The sequence below is a fragment of the Ichthyophthirius multifiliis genome (genome assembly GCF_000220395.1).
Source record: "Ichthyophthirius multifiliis unplaced genomic scaffold scaff_1120509250857, whole genome shotgun sequence".
Classification (NCBI taxonomy): Eukaryota; Ciliophora; class Oligohymenophorea; order Hymenostomatida; genus Ichthyophthirius; species Ichthyophthirius multifiliis.
The window spans coordinates 366-28,238 of NW_004086432.1; the positions used below are offsets into that span (position 1 = coordinate 366).

Here is a 27,873-nt window from a genome sequence, read left to right on the forward strand (position 1 = left end):
TTTTTTAGTGCTTTTCTATAATTTTTGCTTAAAATAATTAATATTATATTATATTTAATAAACAAAATATTATTAAAATAAAAAATACAAATTATTTTTAAAATATTAAAAAAAAAAATATATAAATTCTTAAATTTTATTATTATAAATATTCTTGAAAAATATTTTAATATATATTCTTAAATATTAAATAATATTAAAATTTATATTAAAAAGAAAAAAAGATGATTATAAATTAAAATATACAATAATAATAAAATATTAAAACGATTTAATACCATTTAATATCTGAAGATGGACAATTAAACAAGTAAATATTTAATCTAAATTCCCCAAAAAAATAAAAATAAAAATAAAAATAAAAAACTAAATAAATAATATAGAAATGTATTTCCTAAATTCCTAATAGAATCCGGCTTAAATAACTCTGAAAAAAACTATAATATAATATCCATTATAGGAGCTTAAAATTCAGGAAAATCAACACTCTTAAATATATTATTTGGCACAAATTTTTAAGTTTTATAATAAAAAAGTAGAGTATAAACTACAAAGGGGGTATGGATTTCCAGAGATATAGAATAGAATTTAATAATTTTAGATGTGGAAGGTTCTAATAGTCGTTAAAGAGGAAAAGTTGAAAAAACTTGTGGAGTATTTTTTTATATATATATATTTATATATAATAATATTATTTTTTTTATTTTTATACAAAAAAAAAAAAAAAAAAGTTTTATGAAAAAACAACTGCTTTATTTGCTTTGGCGATTTCTTAAATTTTTATAATAAATTTAAATACTCTTGTATTTTTTTTTATTAAAGACTAATATATATTTCTATTTAAAATATTAATTAAATAGAATATAGGACATGAATCAGAATATAATATTATAAAAATTATATTAGAAATGAATCTAAGATTGTTCAAAAAAAATGACCAAACTAAATAAATTTTAATCGTTTTAAGAGACTTTAATGATTAAAATGATGATTTTAAAGTAATTTGTGATGATCTACTATAAGAAATACAGGATATTTGGTAAAATGATATTATAAAACCTTAAGAATTTTAAAATGTGGACTTAAAATAACATTTTAAAATTAATTTTTATAAATTAGCGCATTATCATTATGAGATTGAAAAGTAAAATATATATATATATATATATATATATATATATATATATATATATTCTTTAAAAAACTAATAAAATATACCTATATATTTCCTTTTCTTTATAAAATAAATATAAAATTTTATTTTTTTTCCTAATAAAATAAAAAAAAAGATTTAATAAATAATTATTTGAATTAAGAAATTAATTTGTACATTAAAATAATTAAAATTTTTTACTAAAAGACTATAAGTAAAGTAGTAATTTACCTATTGATGCTTTAGAAGAGTTAATTAAAAATTTATGGGAAACAATAAGAAATAATTAAGACTTGAATTTACCAAATGCGAAAATTTAAGCAGCTTAGATTAGATGTATTAAAATTTAAGAATAGTCAATCAATTTTTTTTCAGAAAAGTTTATTGAATTAAAAAAAAAAGCCGAAAAAAACATTGTAGAAGATTTTGGAAAACAAACAAATTAGATTATTTAATAAAGTACTGAATTTTATGACGAATAAACTATTTATTATTAAAACGAAATCAAATAGGATATTAAATAAAGACTTTATGACGACTTAATGATGAAAAGTAAGGATGCTTTTATCAGTTATATGAACAAAGTTTAATAAGAATTACTTAAATAAAATTAAAAAAGTTTAAAAAAAATAAAATAAAATTAATAATGTAAATTATTTTTTAAAAAATAAATATATATATATATATAAATATATATATATATATGAATATATTCATAAAAATATATTTTTTTAAATATGTATATTTATATATATATAATATTATAAAAGAAAACTTTTGTAATACAATTTAATAATTAGAAAAACTAATAAATTATACAATATAATATTTTAATAATATAATATAATGTAGTATTCCATTCTAATAATGTTTATAACTATGGGAAATTTAAAAAATATATGAATTATTTAAATTGTAAATAAATAATTTCTTTGAACAAGAAAAGAATATATGTTTAACAAACTATTTAAATTAAAAAATAGAAAATTCAAAAAACGAATTAGAAAAATTCATTACTGATTAATTTTACAATTTAAACTATTAATTTTGGGATTTAATAAATTAATATTATTCTAATTTAAAAAACGAAAATTAATCCCTTATTTTATAAGATTTAAAATCTTATTTTTCTAATAGAAAAATAGCAGATTGTATAGATGATTTTGATAATAAAACAGATTAAAATATAAAAAAAATAATTTATTTAAAATCTAAAGATTTATTATATTATATTATTTAATAGTAAAATTTTTAGATATATATATATAATTATATTATAATTAAAAAAAAAAATAGATTTAAAAAATAGTTTCTTTATGATAATGAGGGATTATCTTTGAATTGGAAAATATTAGATGATGAAATGATTAGAGTGAAATATTTAAATCATAGAGATAAAATTATGGTTTTAATTAATGATTTTGGTTACTATTTTATTAAATGTGAAATTAGAAATAATTTGGATCTTTCTTTTTCTTCTTCTTGTTCTTCAAGTAGTAATTAAAATAATGCTTTTCTTGCCAATTATAAATCTTAGAAAAGTAATTTTTTTGTTTTGTTTTTAATTTCTTAATCTTTTTTTTTTTACAAAGAATGTATTTTAGTATTAAATTAAAACTAAAGTTAAATAACAAAGGAATATGAAATTCTTCTTGAAAAAAGCCAATTGAAAAAAATATAAGATTAATTTAAAGAATAATCAGAAGATATATATAAAGATGTTTTAAGAAAAAAAGTATAAAAACTAAAAAAAAAAATACTTCAATTTAAAATAAAAAAAAAAGAATATGAATTTTGTATAAGGAATACCTAAATGGATATGGATTGCTTTAGCTTATTTTATGTATGATGATGTTTTAAGATGGCTAAATAATTATTATGTAGTCTTTAATTTAATTATTATAATAATTTTATAAATTGCCTTTTATTATATAGGTAAATAAAAATATTTATATTAATTAATTATTATTTTATATATAGGATATGGTTATTTACCTTTAAAAATTGTTAAATTTTTAATAAACTTTTTTGTAGATTATATATATTAATAAATAATAAAACTAAAATGATATAAAAAAATTCATTTTTAAGAAAAAAAAAAAATAATATTATTTATATAAATAAAATAAATTTAATTTAATTTTTTTTATAATTAATATTAATATATATGTGTTAAAAATATTTAACATTAAAAGAATATAAAAAATATAAAAATATAATAATATAAAAATATCAAAATATCAAAATAAAAAATATAATTATATAAAAATATAAAAATAAAATAATATAATAATATAAATTATATATTAATATAATAATATAATTAAATAAATATATAAATATATATTTATTTATTAATATAAAAATATATTAAAAAATTGTTTTTTTTATAATTTATTTTTTATTTTATATTTATTAATTTTTTAGAAAAAACTATTAATAATCTTTTAATAGAAAAAATATAATACTATATTTTATATATATATATATATATATATATATATATTATTTTTTTGTCAACAATTACATAATAAACTAAAAAAAATAGACTATAAAAATGTATATTAATTAATCTTTTTTTTTTTTTTTAATTGAGTTTTTATTTAAAAAAAAAATACAAATAAATATAATAAAAACAATTTATATTTGATATATATATATATAATATTTATCATAATTCTTTTTTTTATTTATTTTTTCTTTCTTATTCTTTTTTCTTTTTTAAAGCTTCTCTTTTAGCCTTTACTTCTTCTTTTCTTTTCTCATCATAATTTTTCATTTTGCTTTCTATATCTTATAATTCTTATTATTTTTATTCATTCTATACTTTATAGAATTATTCATTTTTTTCTTTTTATTCATCATGTAATTAAATAAACTTCATAATATCATTTTATATTTCATTTAATTCATAAGAACTTCCCTCATCTTAATATTTTTCTATATTATTAGTCTTAAACATTTAAGGATATTAATCTTATGAATACTTTGAAGTATTGATAATTGAAATTATTTCAGCTGAATTATCATTGAAATCAATATAATTATAACATTCCTCTATTAAATCAGTTAATATAAAATTTTACATTTATTTTTTGTTTAATTCTTGTAAAGTATTTATAAAATCAGTATATGAATTTCCCAACATAGTTTCGATGTGTTATCTAGCTGTTGCTATACATATAGAGAATTAAAGCTTTTATTTTTAATCATATTTTGTATTTATTTCTTCTTAAAATTCATCTTATTATATATATTATTATTAATAATATTATTTTTAAAAATTACTTATTTCCTATTTTTCCTATTAGAAAGAAAATACTAATAATAAAGTTATTAAAATAAATGTATATTTCATTTTTTGTTATATTTATTTTTTTAATTTAAGATTTTTTTTTTTTTTTTTCGAAATTATAAAAAAAGATTTGTATAAAATTAATTTTTTTAAACACTTGTAATTTTTTTTGTTTAATTAATTTTATTAAATAAATATGTATTAAATTAATAATTTTATTAAATAAATATTATATAGAGAAATTAATAATTATCATTAAAAAATTATGGTTATTAATAAATTATAAATAAATGAACGCACAAAAAAAACAACAAAGCAAAACAAAAACATAGTATTTTAAATATATTTATTTATATTTACATTATATATAATTATTTTATTTTTTTTTTAAAAATAAATAAAATATTCAATCATATAAATAAATATATAAAAAAAGAGAGAAAAAATAACCATATAAAAAAAATGAAAAAGTAAAGCATAAATCAAATCAAAACATCTTAATTATCAAAATTAAAATTATTAATTTCCTTTCCATTATTATTTAACATATGAGTAAGAATATCTTTCGTATATTTAAGTCTTTTTGCCATTTCCTTATTCGAGTTTTCTAAAGCCGTAGAAAGTGGATAATTACTTTTCAAGCCTTTTTTATCTACATAAGTAACAATTTTATTCTCACTACAAAGTACAATTTCAGTTTTGTCAATAAAACTAACTTAAACGATTTTATTTGAAAGTCTAAACATCATTGCATGTTTAGTTTTCATCCATTTTTTAACATAAATTAAGCCATTATCATTATTATTATTTCCATTAGTAGAATAAATATTATTAGTATTATTATTATTATTATTTTATTGAGGTAAATTTTAAATTTCTTTTAAATAATTTCCTCCGATTTTTTTATTCTTTTAAATAATTTCTAAAAAGTTATAAAAGAGTCATTTTCTTTTTTAAATCTTACGGAAATTCTTATAGACTAAAAGAAACAACGACATCTTATTCAGAATTATTTTACCTTTCAACATATTCCACTTTATTACTACTTGGCTCAAAAATCATCTTTGTAGCATCATTAAAGTATACTCCGCTACATCCATTACACAAAATATACCCTAAGCCATATTTTTATGAATAATCAATCCATTAAACTACCCAGGCAGGTAAATTTTATTCGTTCAAGGTTGAAAGAGTAGATTATTTTCTGAAAATTTTTTTTTCACTTGAGGTTTAATTTTAAGAAAATTATTTAAATAGAGTACTTGTGAAATTCTTTTATTAACTTTTTTACATTTAAAATGGATTATTCTTTTAACTTAAATATCCAAACCAATTTTTAGTAGTTGCTACAGCCCTTATATTTTATTATTATTCCAAATTATTATTATTATTATTTTATATAAACAAGGCATTCTTGGAATTAATATTAGTTGAGCTTTAAGTTTTAGGAGGTACAAAAGTTTACCCAAGTGTATTTTTAGAATTCTCGTTTTTTCCAAAAGCCAAGCTTTGAATTAATCCTTGGGAAGAAATCATATTTTTTAAAGCAATATTTTTCTACTAAAAGTTTTCAGGTGTAAATTATTTTATATAAGACTATGAAGGAGGACATTATAAAATTGCTAAAGGTAAATATTTTGGAATTTAACCTTTCATAAATGGATGAGCCATTATTTCATCTAAACTGGGCCTTCGGGAAGGTTCTAAATTTAAAATAGATGTAATTAGATGTTTTGCAGATTCAGATATTTAAATATTATCAGGAAAAGTATATTAGTTTTATTTTATTCTCTTGTATGTAGTTTTTATATCAGGTGTTTCATATGGTGGCTATCTTATTTAAAAAAAAAAAAGTTTAAAACAAAATTATATATATATATATATATACATATATATATATATATACATATATATATATATATTTTTTATTTATTTTTAAAAAAAAAAAACAAAAAAAAATAATAATAATCACTTTTCCAATTAATAGTGTATAAATAACAACTCCTAAAGACCAAATATCAACTTCATAAGAATGACCAGTTTTACCTTCCAATACTTCAGGAGCAATATAATTCGGTGTTCCACATATAGTATGCTTTTTTTCGCCATCAAATTCCAGTTTAGCTGCTAATCCGAAATCTCCAAGTTTAATTTCAAGTCTATCTGATAAAAAAAGATTGCCTAATTTCAAATCTCTGTGTATAACTTTTTTCTAATGTAAATACTTCAAGCCGTTTATAATTTAATTAATAAAACATTAAACTTCTATATCAGTAAGTCTTTTCCTTTTTTTTATTAATTCATTCAAAGTATTATTATTACATAACTCTAATAAAATATACACATTATCTTTATCCTCGAATACATGTTCAAAAATTACAACGTTTTAATGGGATAAACTCTTGTGTATTTTTATTTCAGATATCAATTTTTATTTAGCACGATTTTTTGTTAAAATTGATTTGGGTATTATCTTTATGGCACATGTTCTTTTTGTTTCTAGACTTGTTGCTTCGTAACATTTTGCAAAACCACCTTTTCCTAGAAAACGGCCTCGCATGTATTTTTTTATTATTGCTTCGCTATTTTACTTTAGGACCTTTTCTTCTATTATAACTAATTAATTATTCTCGTCGTTATTATTACTGTTAGGATTATTCATATATATATATATATATATTTATTATTTTTGTTTGATTTATTTGTTTTATTTTATTATATTTATTTTATATTATTAATATTTTTATTTTGTTTTTTTGAATTGTTATTAAGTTTTTTTGTTAATAATGAAAATGTATATAATAATAATAATTTAAATTATATATATTAATATAATAAATTTAAAAAAATAAAAATTTAATTATTTATATCATTTTAAATAAATAAATTAACTCTTTTAATTTAGTTTTTCTTCATATATTTGAATTATTATTTTATTAAATTTAAACTTCTTTATAATCTAAAAATTAAATTTATTAATTAGGTGTGTTTTAATCTGGATTACCTTAAGGGGTATGTTCTATATTATTTTAAATTTAATTATTTTGTATATGTTAATTCTCATCATTAGATTATTATTAACCTTAATTTTTTAATTACAATTTTTAAATATTTAATGATTACTGTTCCACTGGCTAATAAATATCTTAATCCAAATTTTACAATTTATTATTAAATTATTAAGAAACATCTAATTGTTTAAGCCATTTAAGAGCGTTAGTTTCACCTTATTAAAATTATTTCTATAATACTAATAAATTTAATTCTTATCGACAATAAGGACAATTCTATATAAAAATTATATATAATTATATATATATATATATATATATATATTTATATATTTATTTATTTATATATTTATATGAATTTTTATATATATATCTTTATTATTTTTATATATATTTTTCTATATAAAATTATATATCTATATAATTATTACTTCGTTTTTTTTTAGCCAATCTACAATACACATATTATGAAATATATGTTTACAATATGTTATTCTTAATTCATCTTCATCTACGAAATCACATAAACATACTACACAACTTCCTGTATCTTATTACTTTGATTTTTTAAATAGTTAATCTTTTATTTCTACAAACTTTACTACTGGTATATATTTATCTAAATCATCAAAACCCAAAGTTTTCTATTTATTTTTTTATCTCTATTTTATATATTAATTTTATATTCTAATTTAAATAAAAATACCTATATTCTTTATTAAGCAAAAAGTTAATCTCTTTTATATATTTAATCTATTTTTATTTATATTATAAATATATATTAATATAAAAATTATACATAGACAAATTAAAGCAAAAACAAGAGAAATCCCTATTAAACAAGAAACTGTGATATAAATAATTTTAAATAAAAACTCATTATCATAATTTTATTCTTTTAAATTATATATTATTCCAAACCAACTTAAAGAATTACTATTTTCAATTCTAATTATAAATATAGAATTATAATTATTATTGTTTTTTTGATTTGATTTTGGACCAACAATTTCCACATTAAAAGCATTCAGTTCGTAAAAAGATTATTCAAGTTAATTTAAATTTTTATAAGGTAAACTTGTTTATTTAATACCTTTAAACTTCATATAAACATCAAAATCACCTTCTAGTCTTTCCATTTATAATATATAAGATTAATCATTTTAATTAAGATTAAAATATAAATATTTAATATCATTAGGTTAAATGAGAAAACTCTATACTAAGCCTTAAGTTAAATTATTTGCATATTTAGAGCAATCAAAATCTATAAAATTTACTGAACAATTACATTTCCCATGACTTTGGCAAACTCCTTAAGGATTATTACAATTATTAGGACAATCATAATCATCTTTTTTTAATTTTTTTAATTTTTTTTATTTTTATTATTACCATCTTAAAAAACTTATAAATTATATAAAAATGAATTTTTTTGAAAATTTATTATAGAAATATATAAAGTCTAAATCTATATTTAATCTAAAGTTAAATATAATTAATGTACATTAATATTTTAATAAAAACCTATATTTGTATAAATTAATCACTTTTATTTATAATAAATAAATAAATATACTATCAGCATCAAACATAATTTTATTTCTTATTAAATCATCTGGATTTTTTATTGTTTATAAAGTAGATTTTTAAAATTAATTATTATAAAATATTAATGCAGGATTTGGATTTAATGTTTAAATATTATATGAGAGTTTAATAATAATGAATTATTTAGTATTTTAAGGTAATTATATATCAATTAAATTTTAAAAATCAGTCTTTATAATATTAAATAATTATAATAAATAAAAAAAGAATAAATATACTTAATTTTAATTGATTTACTCAAAAATAACTTATTTTAATCCTAAACAAAATTAAAAAATAAAAAATAAACTAAATAATTTAAGATAAAACTATTTTATTTTACAAAAATTCATTTTTTTTTATTTTTAATAATTTATTTTTTTTATATTTATATTTAAAAATAAAGAAATAATCCACAAAAATATTTTAATTAAAAAAGACGATTAAAAAATACTGTTATTAAATTAATTAAATAATAAAAAAAATATAAAAATAAAATTGTATTTATATGAAAAATAAAAATTATAATTATATATATATATATATATAAATATAAATGAATATATATAAATATATATCTATATATCTATTTATATATATATTTATAGTTTATTATATATTAAATTTTATATTATTATTTTTTTTAATGATTTTTTATTTTTACATCTTTTTATTTATTTTTTTATTTTGTTTAATATAAGTATTAAATATATACATATTTTATTATTTTTAGTTTAATCCTTTATTTCTTTTCAAATAATTATCTTTATTTTATTATTTAATTTTATTTATTTTTAATAATAAATATAGCATTTATAATTATAATTTTATACCTTTATATTTTTTTATTTTTTCATTTATATTTATTTTAAATTTTTTAAATTGTATTTTTTTATTATTTCAATTAAATATTATTTAAATATATTAGTTTTTTTTATAACCTCCATTTTTATTACTTAATTATATAAAGGATTATAAATAAATTAATTTAGTATATTTGTACTTATCTACTATTTTTACTAAAAAAAAATTATAAACAAAAAAAACATCAATATTAAGTATTATTTTATATAAAATATTCATATTCCTTATAATGTATTACAAATGTTATTTAATAATATAATTATATATAAAAATTATTAAATTAAATATTATATATATTTTCGTATAGTTATATAAAATTATTTTAAAAATAATAATTATAATTAATTAATGTTATAAAAAAAAGATATGCTTAATTCTTTTCTGATATAGTAATATGATTAATAATTAAAATAAACAATATATATATATATATATATATATATTATTTTAATTTTAAATAAAATATTTTTATTTAATATTTAATATATATATAATTTAAATATTTATATTTATAAAAAATATTAAGTTATTTTTTTTTATTATTAGAATTTTAAAATTTTTTCTTTTTTAATTCATTTTTTTTGTTGTTTAAAATTTCATAAACATTTTATAATTTCACGTTTATTTTTTGTTTTTAAAAATAAATAAATTAAAAATTAATCAGATCTATTTTAATAAAGCAAAAAAATTAAAACAAAAAAATTATTATATAATATTTATAATTTGTTGTAAAATTAATATTTTAAAGTTTTAAAACTTTATAATTAAAATTTTAATTTAAAATTTTAATTTATATTTTAATTTAAAAGAAAAATATATTGAATATTTCTTTTTTTAATAAAAATAAAATTAATTAATATTGTTAATAAATTAATATATGAATTATTTTTTTATTTTTATAATATTAAAAAAAGAATACAAATTATTTTTATTTATTTTAAAATTAATATATTTTTAAAAATTAATTTTTTTTTTATAATTTACTTATTTTTTATAATATCTTTTATTGAAGTATTATATACAAATAATAAAAATATGCCTAGAAAATAATAAAAACCTAAATTATTATTAAATCATATATTCATTTATATATACTATGATTTATTTTGTTTTAATTATAATATATAATAAATATTTTTTTCAAAATAAAAAATTAATCAAATATTTTTAAATTATTTAAATATAATAATTACTAAAAGAATTACTATTACTATTCATTTGTTTATTTATGAAAATTTCTGTATTTTTGTTACAGTTATTTCAGTTTTGATTGTAAATGCTGTAAATATGCAAATACACAAGAAAATAATTTAAAAATTAAATAAATAATAATATTAACTATATATTACATAATTTTTTTAAATTTTTAACTAAAAAATAAATAAATAAATAAAGGATAAAAAAATAACATAATACTTAAAAATGTTAAAAATATATATAATATACTTATATTTCATTTAACTTTTTTTATCTTAATCTTGTGAGCCCCATTAATACATATAATCAGGCATATGTAAAAATTGCGACGCTAAATGTTCATCTTGTCATTTTGAAGACACTCAAAATACTACAGTTTGCACATCATGCTACTTTCCTTATAGTCTATAAAACACCTAATGTGTCCTATATTGCAGCCTAAATACATATTCAGAGGAAAACGTATGCATATAGACATGTCCTAAAGGCAAATATGCTGATAAAGATACTAAAAAATGCGAAAAATGTGATAGTACATGCAATTAATGTACAGGATCTTCATAAAATAATTGTCTAGAATGTAACTATGGGAAATATTTAACAACAGAAAACAGCTGTGTGTAGGATTGTCCTTAAAAATATTATAAAGGGGATAATTTTAAGTGTTTAAAATGTATGAATAATTGCCTTTAGTGTAATTCTTTAGAAATTTGTTAAGAATGTGATAATGGGTTTTTATTTAAAGGAGAAGTGAATTTTTCATGCGTTAGTATATGCCCAGATGGTGAATATGTAGATTTTTTTTAAATAAGATGCTTAAAATGCAATATTATGTGTAATAAATGTACTCAATATGACACATGTATAGATTGTAGGAATAATATGTACTTAACAAAGGAAAAATAGTGTACTAAAATATGCCCAGAAGGATAATTCGGCGATTAAAAAGAATTTAAATGTACAGATTGTATTGAAAATTGCTAAAAATGTTAAGATTAGGCTAGTTTTTGTATATAATGTGTATAAAACTATGTTTTATATTAAAATAAATGTCTAATAGAATGTCCAGAAAAGACTTTTAAAATACTGGATATATAAAATATATATATTTGTGAAAAATGTGATGCTATGTGTTTATCTTGTAGTGGAAAAAATAGTAACCAATGCATTTCTTGTATAGATGGGTATTTCTTAAATATAGATAACTAATGTATATAAACATGTCCGGATTCCTATTTTGGTGATTTAAATGATTTTAAATGTAAACCATGTGATACAAATTGTCTTAAGTGTACAGGAAATATTAATAATTAATGTACTTAATGCAAAAATAATACATTTTTATAAATTAATGTATGTCTATCGGAATGTAGTGATTCTTATTTTGCAGACATAAAAGATTTTAAGTGTAAACCATGTAATTTTAAATGCAAAAAATGTGAAAAAACAAGCCTAAACTGCCTTGAATGTTCCATTGGTTATTTTTTAGATTAAAATAGTTGTGAAAGTTAATGTCCTATAGGAAAGTTTTAATTAAATGGAATTTGTGAAATCTGTGATATTTCATGTGAAAATTGTTTCGGGAAGTTAAAAAATTAATGTGTTTCTTGTAAAACTAATACATATCTAAATAATTTAAATGAATGTAATAAACTTTGCCCAGAATTATATTTCCCTAATAAATTAACTTTAAAATGTGAAAATTGTGATTAATATTGCACCATATGTACCGGTCCATCAAACAACTAATGCCTAAAATGCTAATAAAACGCCTTTTTATATAATAATACATGCCTACAGGAATGTCCTATTAATTATTTTAATGATCTAAAAGACAATACATGCTAATAATGTGATTAAAAATGCACAAAATGTACCATATCATCAACTAATTGCTAATAATGTGCTTTAAACAACTTCTTAAACAATAATGTATGCTCAGAAACGTGTCCTATAGATAAATATAAAGATATATATAAAAAAACATGTGAAAAATGCCACGTTTCATGTCTAGAATGTACTGGAGAAGGTCCTAATAAATGCCAATAATGTTATTTAGGTTCATTTTTGTCTATTTAAAATAGTTGTATTGATAAATGCCCTTCTATGTATTTCGCCACGTCAAATTATACATGTAAACCTTGCCATATTTCATGTCTTGAATGTACAGGCGAAAATTAAAATTAATGTCTTTTTTGTTAAAAAGGTCTTTTTTTTTTGAATAATAATAGTTGTGTTTAAGAATGTCCGGAAAAATTCTATAATGATTTAAATAGCTTTTAATGTAAAAATTGTTATATAAATTGCCTTTAATGCACTGGTGGAGAAATATATTAATGCACTAAGTGTATTAATAGACTCTTTTTGGATGAAGGGAGGTGTAAAGTGGATTGTGAAGGCTCTTAATATGCAGATTTAAAAGAATTTTAGTGCAAAAGTTGTGATTAGAAGTGTTTTAAGTGCGTTAATTAAGCCAGCTTTTGCCTAGAATGTAATTAAGGGTACTTTCTTCAGAATAATTCTTGTGTAGATTAATGTTAGGGAGCATTTTATAAAGATTTAGAGACTAAATAATGCAAAAGTTGTAATATAAACTGTAGTTTATGTGAATAAAATAGCGAAAATTGTATTTAATGCAAGGATTCATTTTTTTTAGACGAAAAAAAATGTATGGAAATATGTCCTGATGGTAAATTCGGATTTATATAAAATTAAAAATGTGAAAATTGTGAAAATAAGTAAAAAAAAAAATTAAACATATATATATCTATATATTTATATATATATATATATATATATATATATATATATATATATATATATATATATAAATAAAAATTTAAAGTTGTTAAACATGTAAGAATAATAATTCTTTTTGTTTAAGTTGTATTAAAAATTATATTATGTTTTAAAATTCATGTGTTAAAGAATGTCCAATTGGATATTATTAATCCGAATAAATATGTATATAATGCAATTTTAAATGCAAAAAATGCACAGAATAAAATATATGCTAGTAATGTAATAATAATTATTTTTTATAAAAAAATTCTTGCATATAAAAATGTAATTTAAAATAATTTGGAGATATGAAGAATAATGAATGTGTAGATTGTGATAAAGGATGTAAAATATGTAATGGACCATATAAAAATAATTGCTAAGTTTGTGAAGATGATTATTATATTGATAAGTAATAAATATATATAAAATTTTATATTAAATTATATTTAAATTATATTTAAATTATATTTAAATTATATTTAAATTATATTTAAATAATATTCAAATTATATTAAAACTATATTAAAATTATATTTAATTATATTTTATTTATACATATATTTATTTATTTATTTTTATACTTTTTTATTTATATATTTTTTTTTAAATTAGCAATTCATGTGTATTATCCTGCCCAGAAGGAAAATTTCCTGATAAATAAATATGTTAACCTTGTTATAATAATTGTAAATAATGTAAAGGATTAAATTATAATGATTGCCTTGAATGCACATCCTAATATTTTTTATTTAATAATTAATGCATACTCTAATGTCCTTTGGGAATGTTTAATAATATACAATATAATACTTGTTAAAAATGTCCTAATGCATGTTTAGAGTGTAATAATCTTAGTATTTGTGTTAAATGCATGGATGGATATTTTTTAAATGATATTGACATTAGTTGTTAATAATGTGATTCTAAATGCGAAAAATGTTCAGTTTTATCTACTAATTGTAGCCATTGTAAGTTTGGCTTTTTCCTTTTTAATAGTAATTAATGTACCGATTTTTGCCCTGATGGTTTTTTTGTAAATTCGATTTCCAATAAATGCTAAAAATGCAATATTTAAGTATTTTATTTTTATTTTTATTTTACATAATTTTTTTTTTTTAAGTGTTCTAAATGTGTAGATAATTTTGATAATTGTACTTCTTGTGTTGATGGTTTTTTTTTAGTTTCTACAGGAAATTGTTAATTATGTCACCCTTAATGTTCTAAATGTACAGAAAAAACAAATAAAGATTGTACATAATGTTCTAACGGTAATTATTTATAAATATTAAATCCTTCGTAATGTTTAGGGACATGCCCAGTAGGTTATTTTGGTAATTAATTAAACAATAAATGTGAATAATGTAGTCCTGAATGTAAATAATGTGCATCAGCAGGCGCAAATGCATGTCAAGAATGTTAAAAAGGCTTTTATTTGAACGGAACAACCTGTATTTAATGCGATTTAAATTGCTCTGAATGCTTCGGAAGTTCAAATAAATAATGTACAGAATGTATTAATGAATATTTTCTATACTAAAATAATTGCTTTAGTATATGTCCTAACGGTTTTTTTAAATAGTATAAAATTAATAAATGCCAATAATGTAATAAAACTTGTAAAACTTGCAATAATTATGATTTTTGCCTTACATGTATAGACGGGCTTTTTTTATACTAAAATTTATGTAAAATAGATTGTCCTGATAATTATTATGGTGATATTACCACTTTTGTATGTGAATAATGTGATCCTTTATGTAAAAAATGTATTTTAGATTCTAAAAATTGCATTGAATGTGAAAAAGAGGATTATTTTTTGTAAGGAAATATGTGTATTTAGAAATGCTTTTAGGGTTTTTTTGGTAATATAAATACTAAAAAATGTGAAAATTGTCATTCTTCATGTTAATAATGTAATGGTTCTTAAATTAATAATTGCATTACATGTACAGGAGATTTATTTTTATATAATAAAAAATGCTTAATTTAATGTCCTAAAGGCTTTTTTCCAAATTAAGAAAATAATTAATGCACTTAATGCCATGATGATTGTCTGGAATGTAATGGAATTACAAATAATAATTGCACAAAGTGCAAATACATGTTTTTTTTGAATAATTCATGTGTAAATGACTGCGGAAATGGAAAATTCAAAGATTTAAGCGATAAATCATGCAAATAGTGTCATTCTTCATGTCTTTTATGTACTGGAGGTAATATAAACTAATGTATAGAATGTATAGATGGTCTTATTTTAGGTAATATATATATATATATATAGAAATTTAAATATATATATTAAAATAAAAGATGATAATAATTGTGTAGTTAATTGTCCTGAAGGAAAATTCAAAAACGACTAAAAAAAATGTGAGTATTGTGATGAAAAATGTGTGGCTTGTAATTCATTAACTTATTGTACGAAATGTAATTAATCTTATTTTTTAAATGAAGATAACACATGTAATGTTACATGCTTAGATAATTATTATCCATCTACTTAAGATTAAACATGTAAAAAATGCCATTTTTCTTGTTCTAAGTAATTTAATATAAATAAAAATTGTTATAATAATATATAAATAAAAATATATAAATATATATATATATATATATATATATATATATATATATATTTTATTTAGATGTATTGGAGAAACTTAAAATGAATGCATTTAATGTATTAAAGGATATATATTATAATAAAAAACATGTGCACCAAATTGCTTATAAGATGAATATTTTACACCAAGTAATACATGCGAAAAATGTTCTATTAAATGTAAAACATGTAATTAATCTTCTACATAATGCACTTCCTGTTTAGAAAATAAATATTTATTTTAATATACTTGTTTAGAAATATGTCCTTAATTGGAATTTTACACAAATTTAATAAAAATGGAATGTCTTCCATGTAATTCGTCTTGTTTAAAATGTATATCATAAACAAACTGCCAATAATGTAAAAATAGCTACTTTTTAGATAATTAAGAATGTAAATCAACATGTCCTTTTGGTAAATATGCCAATATATACACAAACCAATGTGAAATATGCAATTTAGCCTGCTCTAAATGCACAGGACCGACTTACGATTAATGCTAAGAGTGCAACAAAGGTTTTTATTTAGATGATAGAGCTTGCATAGAGCATTGCCCAATAGGAAAATTTGAAAATCTATAATAATGTACTTAATGCGATATAAATTGTAAAGACTGCTAAGAAAAATCTTAAAATTGTATTTCGTGTAATTCTGATAAATTCCTGTTTAATTTCTAGTGTGTAAGTAATTGTCCATTGTATTTTTTTCCCAATAAAATCAATAATAAATGCGAAAAATGTAATTCTAAATGCCAAATATGCATTGGACTATTAGATTCTTAATGTATTTCTTGTAAATAGGATTTCTTTTTAGAAGAAAATACTTGCCTAAGTATTTGCCCAGATAATAAATATGGAAACAAAAATAATAATTAATGTTAAAATTGCCACTCTTATTGTTCTCAGTGTACTGGTTTTTTACAAAATTAATGTCTTTAATGTAAAAGTGGATATTACCTAAAAGAAACAGAATGTCTATTAAATTGTGGTTAAGGCTTTTATGGAGACAGTGTAAAAAATACATGCGAAAAGTGTAAAAATGAATGTATTTAGTGCTTTTCTTCTGATATATGTATTTCTTGCATATAAAACTATTTCTTAAATGATAATAATTAATGTGTATAAAACTGTCCTTAAGGATTTTACGGGAATATTAGTTTTGGTAAATGTGAATAGTGTCACATAAACTGTAAAGAATGCATAAATTAAACTAATTCTGATTGTCTTACTTGTAATGAAAATTTCTTTTTGGAAAACAAAACATGTAGTACTTCTTGTCCTGTGGGAAAATATGGAAATTTATAAACGAAAAAATGCGAAAACTGTCACCAAAACTGCTCTAAGTGTACAGGAAATACCAATAATGAATGCATAGAATGTAAAACCGGTTTTTTTTTAACAAATAAATAATGTTTAGATAAATGTCCACCGAATTTTTACGGTGATTAAACAGATAATATATGCAAAAATTGCCATTATACATGCGAAGAATGTGAATTGAATCAAAACACTTGTCTAAAGTGTATTTAAGGATTTTTTTTATAAAATAAATAATGTATAAAGGAATGTTCTAGCGGAAAATATGCTAATAAATAAAAAAGGAAATGCGAGAACTGTTCAAGTGAGTGTTTAGAATGCATTGAAGTATCTTATAAATGTACATAGTGTAATGCTGGAAAGATTTTGTATATTAATAATTGTGTTGATTCATGTCCTTTAGAAGGATACTTTATTGAAAATGGAATTTGTAAAGATTGCGATTCTACATGTTTATAATGTACAGAAAAAGGGAATGACTAATGCACAAAATGTAGAAAAGGATTATTTTTATTAAAAGGAAAATGTGTAAGTTCATGTCCTATAGAAAATTATTTTGAAGATAATTTAAATGCAGTTTGTGGTTAGTGTAATACTTAATGCTTGTAGTGTAAAGGTAAAAATGAAGATGATTGTTTAGCATGTGAATAAAGAAAATATTTATAAAATAATTAATGTATTTAATGTAGTAATGGATGTTTATAAGTAAAATTTTTTATGAAATATAAATATATATATATATATATATATATATATATATATATATATATATATATATATATAGTGTTCTTCAATTGATTTTTGCCTACATTGCGATATTAATATGTATAGTTTAGATGGATAATGCTTAATTTAATGTCCTAGTTAATTTTATTTTGTTGATTAAATTACTCGAAGTTGCAAAAGCTGTTATAGTTTATGTTAAACATGCTCTAATTATGATGTTTGTTTTACTTGCAAATAAGGATATTTTTTTTATGATAATTAATGCTTAATTTCTTGTCCTTTAGTTGGATTTTATACAGATTAGAATAATGAATGTAAAGCTTGTCATGAATCTTGCGTCTAATGTACTAATTAAACGCCTTAAAATTGCACGAAATGTTAACAACATTACTTTTTGTTTAATAGCGTAAAAAAATATTTTCATATTTATGTTTATATTTATTTAATTAGGAATGTGTATAATAATGTCCTTTAAATTACTATTTTGCAGATAAGATAAATATGATATGTCAATAATGTTCCTAATATTGTTAATATTGTATTAATGAAACATTTTGTTTATCATGCACTTAAGGTACTTCTTATTTAAATACTTTAACTAATTAATGTGTTACCTAATGTCCTATTAAAACTTTTTTAAATTAAGATAAATGTATTTTATGCGATTCTACCTGTAATAAATGTTTAACATAAAATGAATGTACAGAATGTATATCTGGCTATTATTTAGATTAAACATAAAAAAAATGCATATAAACATGTCCTGATGGTACATATTAAGATAATACAAACAAAATATGTTCTCAATGTAGTATTTTATGTGAAAAATGTTTTAATATGGGTAACAATAACTGCCTTTCTTGCAAAACAGGAACCTATTTAGACTAAAATAATACATGCTTAATTGAATGTCCATAAGGAAAATTTAAATAAGATTTTCCTGTAAGAATATGCCAATTATGTAATTCTGTATGCAAAACATGTACTTAAAATACTGAGAATAGTTGTCTTTCATGTATTTCGGGAAGATATTTATTAAATAATTAATGTTTAACAATTTGCCCTGATGGGTATTTTCCTTATAGTTTAAATAATACATGCTCTCCATGTGATTCTTCATGTACTAAATGCACTGGATAATTAATAACTTAATGTGAAGTAAAATAAAAAAAAAATTATAATATATAATATTATCATATATATAGGGCTGTATAAATGGATATTATTTAGAAAATTAAACATGCTAAAAATGTGATACAAAATGTATTACATGTACCTCGTATACGTTATGCCAATAATGCAAAGACACATACTTTTTATTTTAAAGCACATGTTTAATATAATGCCCAGAAGGCTTTTATAACAAATAATAAACAAATACATGTATTTAATGTGATCATTAATGTAAAACCTGTAAAGATGATTCAAGTAATTGTGTTTTATGTGCTGAAGGGTATTTTTAATGGTTTTATAATTAAAAGTGTATAAAATGTGATAGAAAATGCTCGAAATGTACTTCTAGTACATAATGTTAGGAATGCACAAACGGCTTTTTTTTATAAGATTAAATATGCTCAAGCAGTTGTTATGATGGCTTTTTCAAAAACTCTTAAAAAAATATTTGCGAAAAATGCATTTTCCCTTGTATTAAATGCGATTCTGAAAATTAGTGTACTTAATGCACCCCAGAAGGCTATTTTTTAGAGAATTCATAGTGTAAAAAATGCAATAATATGTGCAAATAATGCGATGGTAATACAAATAATTAATGTTAAGAATGTAATTTAAGTTATTTTTTATACTAAAATACTTGCTCTATATAATGTCCTGAAGGCTTTTTTGAAAACACCTAAACTAATAAATGCGAATAATGTGCATATATATGCAAAACTTGTGAAAAATAAGCCGATTATTGCCTTTCATGTTAATAAGGACTTTTTTTAAACCAAAAAGCATGCACGAATACCTGCCCATAAAATACATACCCTGATATATCAACTAACTAATGTAAAAACTGCCATTTTTAATGTCTTTCATGTACTTCTTTTGAAGATTTTTCATGTTTAAGTTGCAAAAAAGGGACTTTTTTATTTCAAAATACATGTCTTTAGGAGTGTCCGGATACTTTTTTCGAAAATTCAATACTTAATAATGTATGTGAAAAATGCCATTATTCATGTTCTAAATGTACAGGAGTTTCCCAAAACGAATGTATCAAATGCAATAATTCATATTTTTTGACAAAAAATAATGAATGTGTATAAAATTGCACATTTTCCGAGTATAAAAATATACTAAATTAAAAATGTGAAGACTGCCATGAAACATGCTATAGTTGTTCCGGTCCTAATTATAATCAATGCTTGTAGTGTAAAAATTCCACTGTTTTATATCAAAATAAGTGCGTTAATTAGTGTCCAGAAGAAGGCTTTTTTATGGAAAATAATTAGTGCTAAGAATGTCTAAGTACATGTAAATCTTGCCAAAACTCAAGTTTGTGTAAAAGTTGTTATATAGATAAAGTTTTCGATGAAGGTTATTGTTTATAGAATTGCCCAAACGGTAAATATAATAATGAATAAGGTTATTGTCAGACTTGTCCTTTAGAATGTATTACTTGTACATCTTAAAGTAAATGTACTTCTTGTAATAATAACTATTTTTTATACGAATATACTTGCATTTAGAGTTGTCCTTAAGGCCATATTACAAAAATTTGGGAAAATGTATGTATAAAATGCCATTTTACATGCCTAGATTGTACAGGAGAGGAATACAATTAATGCAAAAGTTGCATATATGGGCTTCATTTATAAACAATTAATAATACATGCATCAGTAATTGCAAAGATGGGACTTATTTAAATATTAATAATAATGAATGTGAAATATGTAAAAGTCCTTGTAAAGATTGTATTTTAAATGAAAACATATGCATTTCTTGTATAAATAATTACTTTTTATATGAAAATACTTGTGTACAAAATTGCCCTAAAGAGTATTTTTTTGAAGATTTATAAAATTTTAAATGTACACCTTGTAATGTATATTGTATTAAATGTAATAAATAAGAATTCAATTGTTAAAGCGTAATAAAATAAAATAAATATATATATATAAGAATATATGTGTATAAAATATATATAAACATATATTTATATATATTTATATTCTTATATATAATAAATTCATATAATATTTATTTTTAGTGTAAAGATGGATATTTTTTAATTAATAATGTTTGCATACCTTTTTGCCCCTCATCAGAATATGGAGATTCTTAATTAAATTAATGTCTAAGTTGTTCCGCTTCCTGTATTTAATGTACTAACATTTTAAATTGTTAATAATGTTCCATTAATACTATCCTTTATAACAACACATGCGTATAAAAATGTCCTTTAGGTTATTTTTTTATTGACTAAATATGTTAATAATGTTCTAATTAATGCTTATCATGTATAAATATAGCTAATTTTTGTACCTAATGCCCCTCTGGCCTATTTTTAAATCAAAATAAATGCGAAATAACATGTCCACAAGGTTAATATGGTGATTCTTTAGAAAATAAATGCAATTTCTGTCACCCAAACTGCTCTATTTGTTTTGGAAAAGCTTAATCCTAATGTACTGAATGCACATAGAACTTCTATCTTTAATTTTCTTCAACAACTTGTGATTCTTAATGCGTTTAAGAAGGCTTTTATGCCAATATATTATCCAAAAAATGTGAAAAATGCAACCCAAAATGCACTCTTTGTACCGGAAGTAGTATTTCTGAATGCACCTAATGCTCCCAAGGTTTTTTTTTAGCTGAAAAAACATGCCTAATAGAATGTCCTATATAATTTTACCCAGATTTAATAGATAATACATGTAAGAAATGTAATTCAGTATGTGAAAAATGTAACTCTAGAGATTTTTGTACCTAATGTATTTCAAATTATTATCTATTACAAAACTTATGTGTTTAAAAATGTCCCGAAAATTACTATTAAGACAAAAATTAGTGTATTTAATGTTCTTCCTTGTGCAAATAATGCCAAATAGGAAATCCCGATTAATGTCTATAATGTAAAGACCAATATTTTCTATTTAAGAATAATTCTACTTGTCTTCAAGTATGTCCTGAAGGATATTATGATGACCAAAATACACATGAATGTAAACTTTGTAATGAAAAATGTTCGCTATGTACTTCCATTTAAGATAATTGTACTAAATGCAAATCTAATTATTTCCTATATTAAAATATTTGCTTAAATAACTGTCCAGAAGGCTTTTATAATAATTATCTTGAAAATAAATGCTCTAAATGTGATTCAGCATGTCTTTTATGCACAGGAAGTCTATAGAATTAATGTTAGAAATGCTCTTTGGGCTTTTTCTTATATGATCTTGAGTATGTCTGTCTCTAAGTATGCCCTAATGGTACTTTTGCAAATAATAATACTTAAAGATGTGAATAATGTAACCTAAATTGCAAATTATGTACAGAATAAAGCACTTATTGTACTAGTTGTCAAAAAAATACTTTCTTACATAATAATAGATGTATAAATGTATGTCCTGATTCTTTTTTTGCAGACTTAACTTCTAGTATATGTAAATAATGTGATTTGAATTTATGTTTAAAATGTGTTTCTTAAGAAAATAACTGCACAGCATGTTAAATTGGAAAAATGCTTTTAGATTAATAATGCGTTTCGTAATGTCCTAGTATAGGTTTTTTCCCAGATAATGTTTTAAGACAATGTAAAAAATGCGAAATTTCATGTTAAAAATGCTCAGGAAATTCAAATAATGAATGTTTATAATGTTTTGATGTAAAAAAATATAAATATAAATATAAATATAAATATATATATATATATATGTTTATTTTTAAAGAGATAATATTTAAAAAATGGATAATGTTTAAATTGTCCTTAAAATTGCAAATAATGCATTAATGATATATGTTCAATTTGTGATAGTCCTTATTTCCTTCATTTAGGTTAATGCAAATTATAATGCCCTTAAATAGGTTTTTACGGTCTCTAAATGGATCCTAAAATTTGCGAAAGATGCCATTCTTCATGCTTGAAGTGTACCGGAGATCTCCCAACTTAATGTCTAGAATGCGACTTAGGTTTATTTTTATCGCCTTTAACCTACTAATGCTTAACAGACTGCCCTATTCATTACTACAAAGACATAAATTAGAATAAATGTTAGCTTTGTTATGATTCTTGTTCAAGATGTAATGGTCCACTAGCCACAAATTGTCAAAGTTGTTAAGTGCCACTTTATTTATTCAATAATTAATGCCTATAAGACTGTCCAATTGAATATTTTAAAGACGATACGAAATTTTAATGCACAAAATGCTTTCCAGGATGTTCTATTTGTACTTCGGTTTTTTCCGATTCTTGTATTAAATGCAATTCTGGATATTTTTTTTATAATAATAATTCCTGTTTATAAGTATGTCCTAGAGCCTATTTTCAAGACATGTCAACTCATACATGTGAAAAATGTGATTATAAATGTTCTTCTTGTCTATAAATTAATATATGTACCCAGTGTAATTATGATTATTTTTTAGAAGCAAATTCCTGCATAGAAAACTGTCCGGTCGGAAAATTTAAAAATTACTAAAATTAAACATGTCAAAATTGTGACCCTAAATGTACAAAATGTTTCGGTTTTGGAAATACCAACTGCACAGAATGCGCTTCTGGTATATTTCTCGACAACAATATATGCGATCTAACTTGCACATAAGGCAAATTTGGTAACATAACCAACTTCTAATGCCAAAACTGTCATTAAGAATGCCTAACATGCACCGGAAGTGCAAATAATTAATGTTTATAGTGCCCTAATGGTAGATTTTTTTACCTGAACACGTGTCTTTTGGTCTGTCCTAAGGGTTTTTTCCCTGATACAATAAAATCTATTTGTTCTTAATGTGATATAGCTTGTTCTGATTGTTTTGGGATAAATTAAATTTAATGCACTCAATGTACTGAAGGTTATTTTTTAAATGGTAACTAGTGTATAAAGTGCAGTATAAATTGCAAAATTTGCACTTCAGAAAATAATTGCCAATAATGCACAAAAGGAAATTTCCTACATAAAACTTAATGTCAAAGTACATGCCCAAATGGCTTTTTAAATGATGTAATTACTTTAAATTGCATATAATGTGTAAATAATTGTTCAATATGTGAAGGAAACCCGTAAAATTGTACGCAGTGTGTATTAAATTATTATTTAAATAATTCAGAATGTTTCCCTTGTAATTTTAAGTGTTCGGAATGTTTTGGAAGTACAGAATATTAATGTAAAAAATGTACTTAAGGAAATTATCTTTAAAATAATAGTATATGTTAAGGGACATGTCCAATTGGAACATTTCCTAATAAAAATACATTATAATGTACTAATTGTAGTAGTAAATGTATAGAATGCTTTGGCTCTTTAGATTCTTAATGCTTTTCTTGTAATAAAGGATATTATTTAAAGTTAAATACATGTATGTAATGTCATGATTCATGTATTTAATGTTTTAGAGAAAATAATACAGATTGTATTGAATGTAAAGAAGGTTTTTATTTATTTAATAATAAATGTGATAAAAATGTAAATATAATAATATAATATAAATATATAATTAAAAATAAATTTTTGTGTATATAAATTTAGAAATATAAATATATAAAAAAATAAAATGTATATTTATATATATGTATATTATTTTTATATATAATTTTATTATTCTTATATTTTATATAAATATATAATTAATTTTTTATTATTGAAAATTATAAAATATAATTATGTATTTAAATTTATTTAAAAATCATTTTAATATTTATAATTTATATTTTTATATATATAATTATTTAAAAATTTTTTATTATTTAATTTATTAATATATATATATTTTTGACATTTTTTTTATTTTAAATAAATATTGTAATATTTTATATATATTTTATATTATATTCATAGTGTCCTATTAGATATTTTATAGATAATAGAATATGCTCATAATGTCATAGTAGTTGTTATAATTGTATTGGTCCATCATATTAATAATGTATTAATTGTATTGACGGTTTTCTTTTTTAATTTGAATGTATTAATAAATGTCCTTAAAATGATTTTTACGGTGATTTAATATTAAGATAATGTATTTAATGCCATTTTTCTTGTAGTCAATGTACAGGAGCTTTTTCTAATTAATGTACTAAATGTAAACCGAACACATTTCTTTATGAATCTACATGTGTTTCTTCATGTTCAGATTAATATTATGGAGATACAAAAGATTTAATATGTAAAAAATGTAATATATCTTGTAAAAAATGTACTGGACCTCTTATTAATTAATGTGTAATATGCTCTGAAAGTAAAAAGACTAAATATATAATATAATTGATTAAAAAAATAAATAATAGATTATGTTTTTCATTAACAATAATGTTTAAATGTATGTCCTTAAGGATTTTATATTGATAATTTAGATAGAACATGTAAACCTTGTGATTTCTCATGTTATGTAAAATATTTTTTATTTATTCTAAATTATTTTTATTTAATAAATAAAAAAAAAACATATATATATTATTTTACTTATTTTTTTGTTATTATTTTTTATTTTTCTGAAAATTATAAATTTTTATATTTTATATAATACGAAATTTAATTTAGGAATGTAATGGTTAAAATGCTGACAATTGTATATCCTGTAAAGCTTTATATTTCCTATATAACAGTAAATAATGCGTATAATCATGCCCTCAGGATACTTATGAAGATACCATTTCTCGTTTATGTACTATTTGTAATCCTACATGTTTCTTATGTAATGGTCCAACTGGAAATAATTGCCTTTCCTGTAAATAGCCTCGTTTTTTACTCTCAACATAATGCCTTTTATCTTGTGGATTCGAAAAATATGGAGACGAATCAACTTAGAAATGTGAAAATTGTAACATCTCATGTAAACAATGTATAACTTTTCCAAATAATTGCTTATAATGCAAAAAAGGCTATTTTTTATATAAATCTTAATGTATATAAGTCTGTCCTTTGGAACATTATCCTGATAATACTCGAGATGAATGTATTCCTTGTAATATTGCATGTAAAAAATGTACTGGACCTACAATTAGCGAATGCCAAGAATGTAAAACTGGTTTTAATTTAATATAAAACACCACATGCGTGTCTAATTGCTTTAATTTAAATGAATTTTACAACGTAGCTACTAATTCGTGCTAATAATGTGATCTAATATGCCTTTAATGTACTGAATCTTCCAAAATATGCACAAAATGTAACCCTGGTTCATTTTTAAATGAAAAAACCTGCGTTTAAAAATGCCCAAGTACTTCTTTTTCGCAGATAATATAAATAACATATGCTCCCCATGTGATATTTCTTGTCTATAATGTTCAGACGCAACAAATAATTAATGTTCTATATGCAATATCAATTATTTCTTATATTAAAATTCCATTTGTGTCTAATATTGTCCTTTAAACTACTTCGCAGACACTTAAACTTAACGATGTTTGCCTTGCCATTCTAACTGCAAAGCTTGTTTTGGGTCTTCTTATTCTGAGTGCTCTGAATGCAGTAAAAGATTTTATTTAAGTCAGACTACCTGTAATTCTACATGTCCAGAAGCCCAATATGTTTCAGGAGAAACTCTTTGTGCAAACTGTGATCCTTAATGTGCTACTTGTACATAAATATACACTAAATGCACTTCCTGTAAAGCTGGAAGATTTTTAAAAGATAATTAATGCTTCACAAGTTGCCCTTAAAATGGTTTTTTTCCAGATTCAATAAGGAAAATGTGTATATAATGTCATCCTAGTTGTACTGTTTGTTTTGGCGAATTAGATACTTAATGTACCGAGTGCTTTTAAGGCTTCTATTTTTTAAATAATTCTTGTAAAAATACTTGCTTAGACGGATATTATAAAGACGATTTAACTAAATAGTGTAAAATGTGTAATTCTTAATGTACTTTATGTACTGGATAGAACTCGAATTAATGTTAAGAGTGTGCGTCATCATTTTTCCTGTAAAATAACAATGAATGTGTCAAAAGTTGTTCTTAAAATGGATACTTTGCAGATATTTCTAATAGAAAGTGCTCCTAATGTGTACCTTAATGCACTTCCTGTTTCGGAGGTTTGATTAGTTAATGCAATTAATGCGTAGATAACTACTTCTTGGATGTTTAAACCTGTGTATAAGTATGTTCAGTTGAAAAATACGCCAATTCTTCAACTAAAACTTGTTCTTTTTGCCATTCTACATGCGAAACA

The 27,873-nt window shown here is 20.5% G+C and overlaps 3 protein-coding genes across 3 annotated transcripts, besides 44 other annotated features; 2 read left to right on the plus strand and 1 right to left on the minus strand. All coding sequences in view use genetic code 6, as the record gives it.

Moving 5' to 3' along the window:
- Positions 1-336: 336 nt before the first annotated feature.
- Positions 337-365: a microsatellite.
- A 366-nt stretch (positions 366-731) lies between these two features.
- On the plus strand, positions 732-3,002 carry IMG5_102940 (hypothetical protein; the record flags this gene model as incomplete). The annotated part of the gene is made up of 5 exons (XM_004035178.1): positions 732-803; positions 861-1,144; positions 1,290-1,771; positions 1,924-2,595; positions 2,758-3,002. Coding segments are annotated over 5 exons (1,755 nt in total), but the record flags the coding sequence as incomplete, so codon positions are not given.
- Positions 1,150-1,193: a microsatellite.
- Positions 1,297-1,344: a microsatellite.
- Positions 1,821-1,866: a microsatellite.
- Positions 1,825-1,919: a microsatellite.
- Positions 3,003-3,348: 346 nt separating the features above from the next.
- Positions 3,349-3,499: a microsatellite.
- Positions 3,349-3,523: a microsatellite.
- Positions 3,352-3,492: a microsatellite.
- Positions 3,524-3,534: 11 nt separating the features above from the next.
- Positions 3,535-3,570: a microsatellite.
- Positions 3,571-3,577: 7 nt separating this feature from the next.
- Positions 3,578-3,630: a microsatellite.
- Positions 3,629-3,659: a microsatellite.
- A 738-nt stretch (positions 3,660-4,397) lies between these two features.
- Positions 4,398-4,446: a microsatellite.
- A 797-nt stretch (positions 4,447-5,243) lies between these two features.
- IMG5_102950 (protein kinase domain protein) lies at positions 5,244-7,110 on the minus strand (the record flags this gene model as incomplete). The annotated part of the gene is made up of 2 exons (XM_004035179.1): positions 5,244-6,278; positions 6,421-7,110. The coding sequence occupies 2 exons, from the start codon at positions 7,108-7,110 to the stop codon at positions 5,244-5,246; spliced, it is 1,725 nt and encodes a 574-aa protein (XP_004035227.1).
- Positions 5,275-5,307: a microsatellite.
- Positions 6,316-6,370: a microsatellite.
- Positions 6,319-6,370: a microsatellite.
- Positions 7,111-7,126: 16 nt separating the features above from the next.
- Positions 7,127-7,197: a microsatellite.
- Positions 7,148-7,191: a microsatellite.
- A 547-nt stretch (positions 7,198-7,744) lies between the features above and the next one.
- Positions 7,745-7,792: a microsatellite.
- Positions 7,748-7,832: a microsatellite.
- Positions 7,748-7,875: a microsatellite.
- Positions 7,876-8,814: 939 nt separating this feature from the next.
- Positions 8,815-8,846: a microsatellite.
- Positions 8,847-9,381: 535 nt separating this feature from the next.
- Positions 9,382-9,439: a microsatellite.
- A 94-nt stretch (positions 9,440-9,533) lies between these two features.
- Positions 9,534-9,584: a microsatellite.
- Positions 9,579-9,669: a microsatellite.
- Positions 9,670-9,814: 145 nt separating this feature from the next.
- Positions 9,815-9,848: a microsatellite.
- Positions 9,849-9,884: 36 nt separating this feature from the next.
- Positions 9,885-9,956: a microsatellite.
- Positions 9,890-9,950: a microsatellite.
- Positions 9,957-10,330: 374 nt separating the features above from the next.
- Positions 10,331-10,356: a microsatellite.
- A 27-nt stretch (positions 10,357-10,383) lies between these two features.
- Positions 10,384-10,427: a microsatellite.
- A 161-nt stretch (positions 10,428-10,588) lies between these two features.
- Positions 10,589-10,618: a microsatellite.
- Positions 10,619-10,662: 44 nt separating this feature from the next.
- Positions 10,663-10,721: a microsatellite.
- Positions 10,722-10,848: 127 nt separating this feature from the next.
- Positions 10,849-10,907: a microsatellite.
- A 373-nt stretch (positions 10,908-11,280) lies between these two features.
- Positions 11,281-11,326: a microsatellite.
- A 9-nt stretch (positions 11,327-11,335) lies between these two features.
- On the plus strand, positions 11,336-27,742 carry IMG5_102960 (zinc finger lsd1 subclass family protein, putative; the record flags this gene model as incomplete). Its single annotated transcript, XM_004035180.1, has 10 exons — positions 11,336-13,139; positions 13,524-13,799; positions 14,734-16,107; positions 16,629-18,119; positions 18,826-18,937; positions 19,627-19,699; positions 19,747-21,630; positions 21,751-22,972; positions 23,919-25,157; positions 26,496-27,742. 10 exons carry the CDS (start codon positions 11,336-11,338, stop codon positions 27,740-27,742), a joined length of 10,722 nt encoding a protein of 3,573 aa, XP_004035228.1.
- Positions 13,868-13,940: a microsatellite.
- Positions 14,325-14,440: a microsatellite.
- Positions 14,424-14,487: a microsatellite.
- Positions 14,457-14,500: a microsatellite.
- Positions 16,445-16,517: a microsatellite.
- Positions 16,469-16,530: a microsatellite.
- Positions 18,538-18,598: a microsatellite.
- Positions 21,652-21,703: a microsatellite.
- Positions 23,374-23,416: a microsatellite.
- Positions 25,264-25,312: a microsatellite.
- Positions 25,378-25,472: a microsatellite.
- Positions 27,743-27,873: the final 131 nt, after the last annotated feature.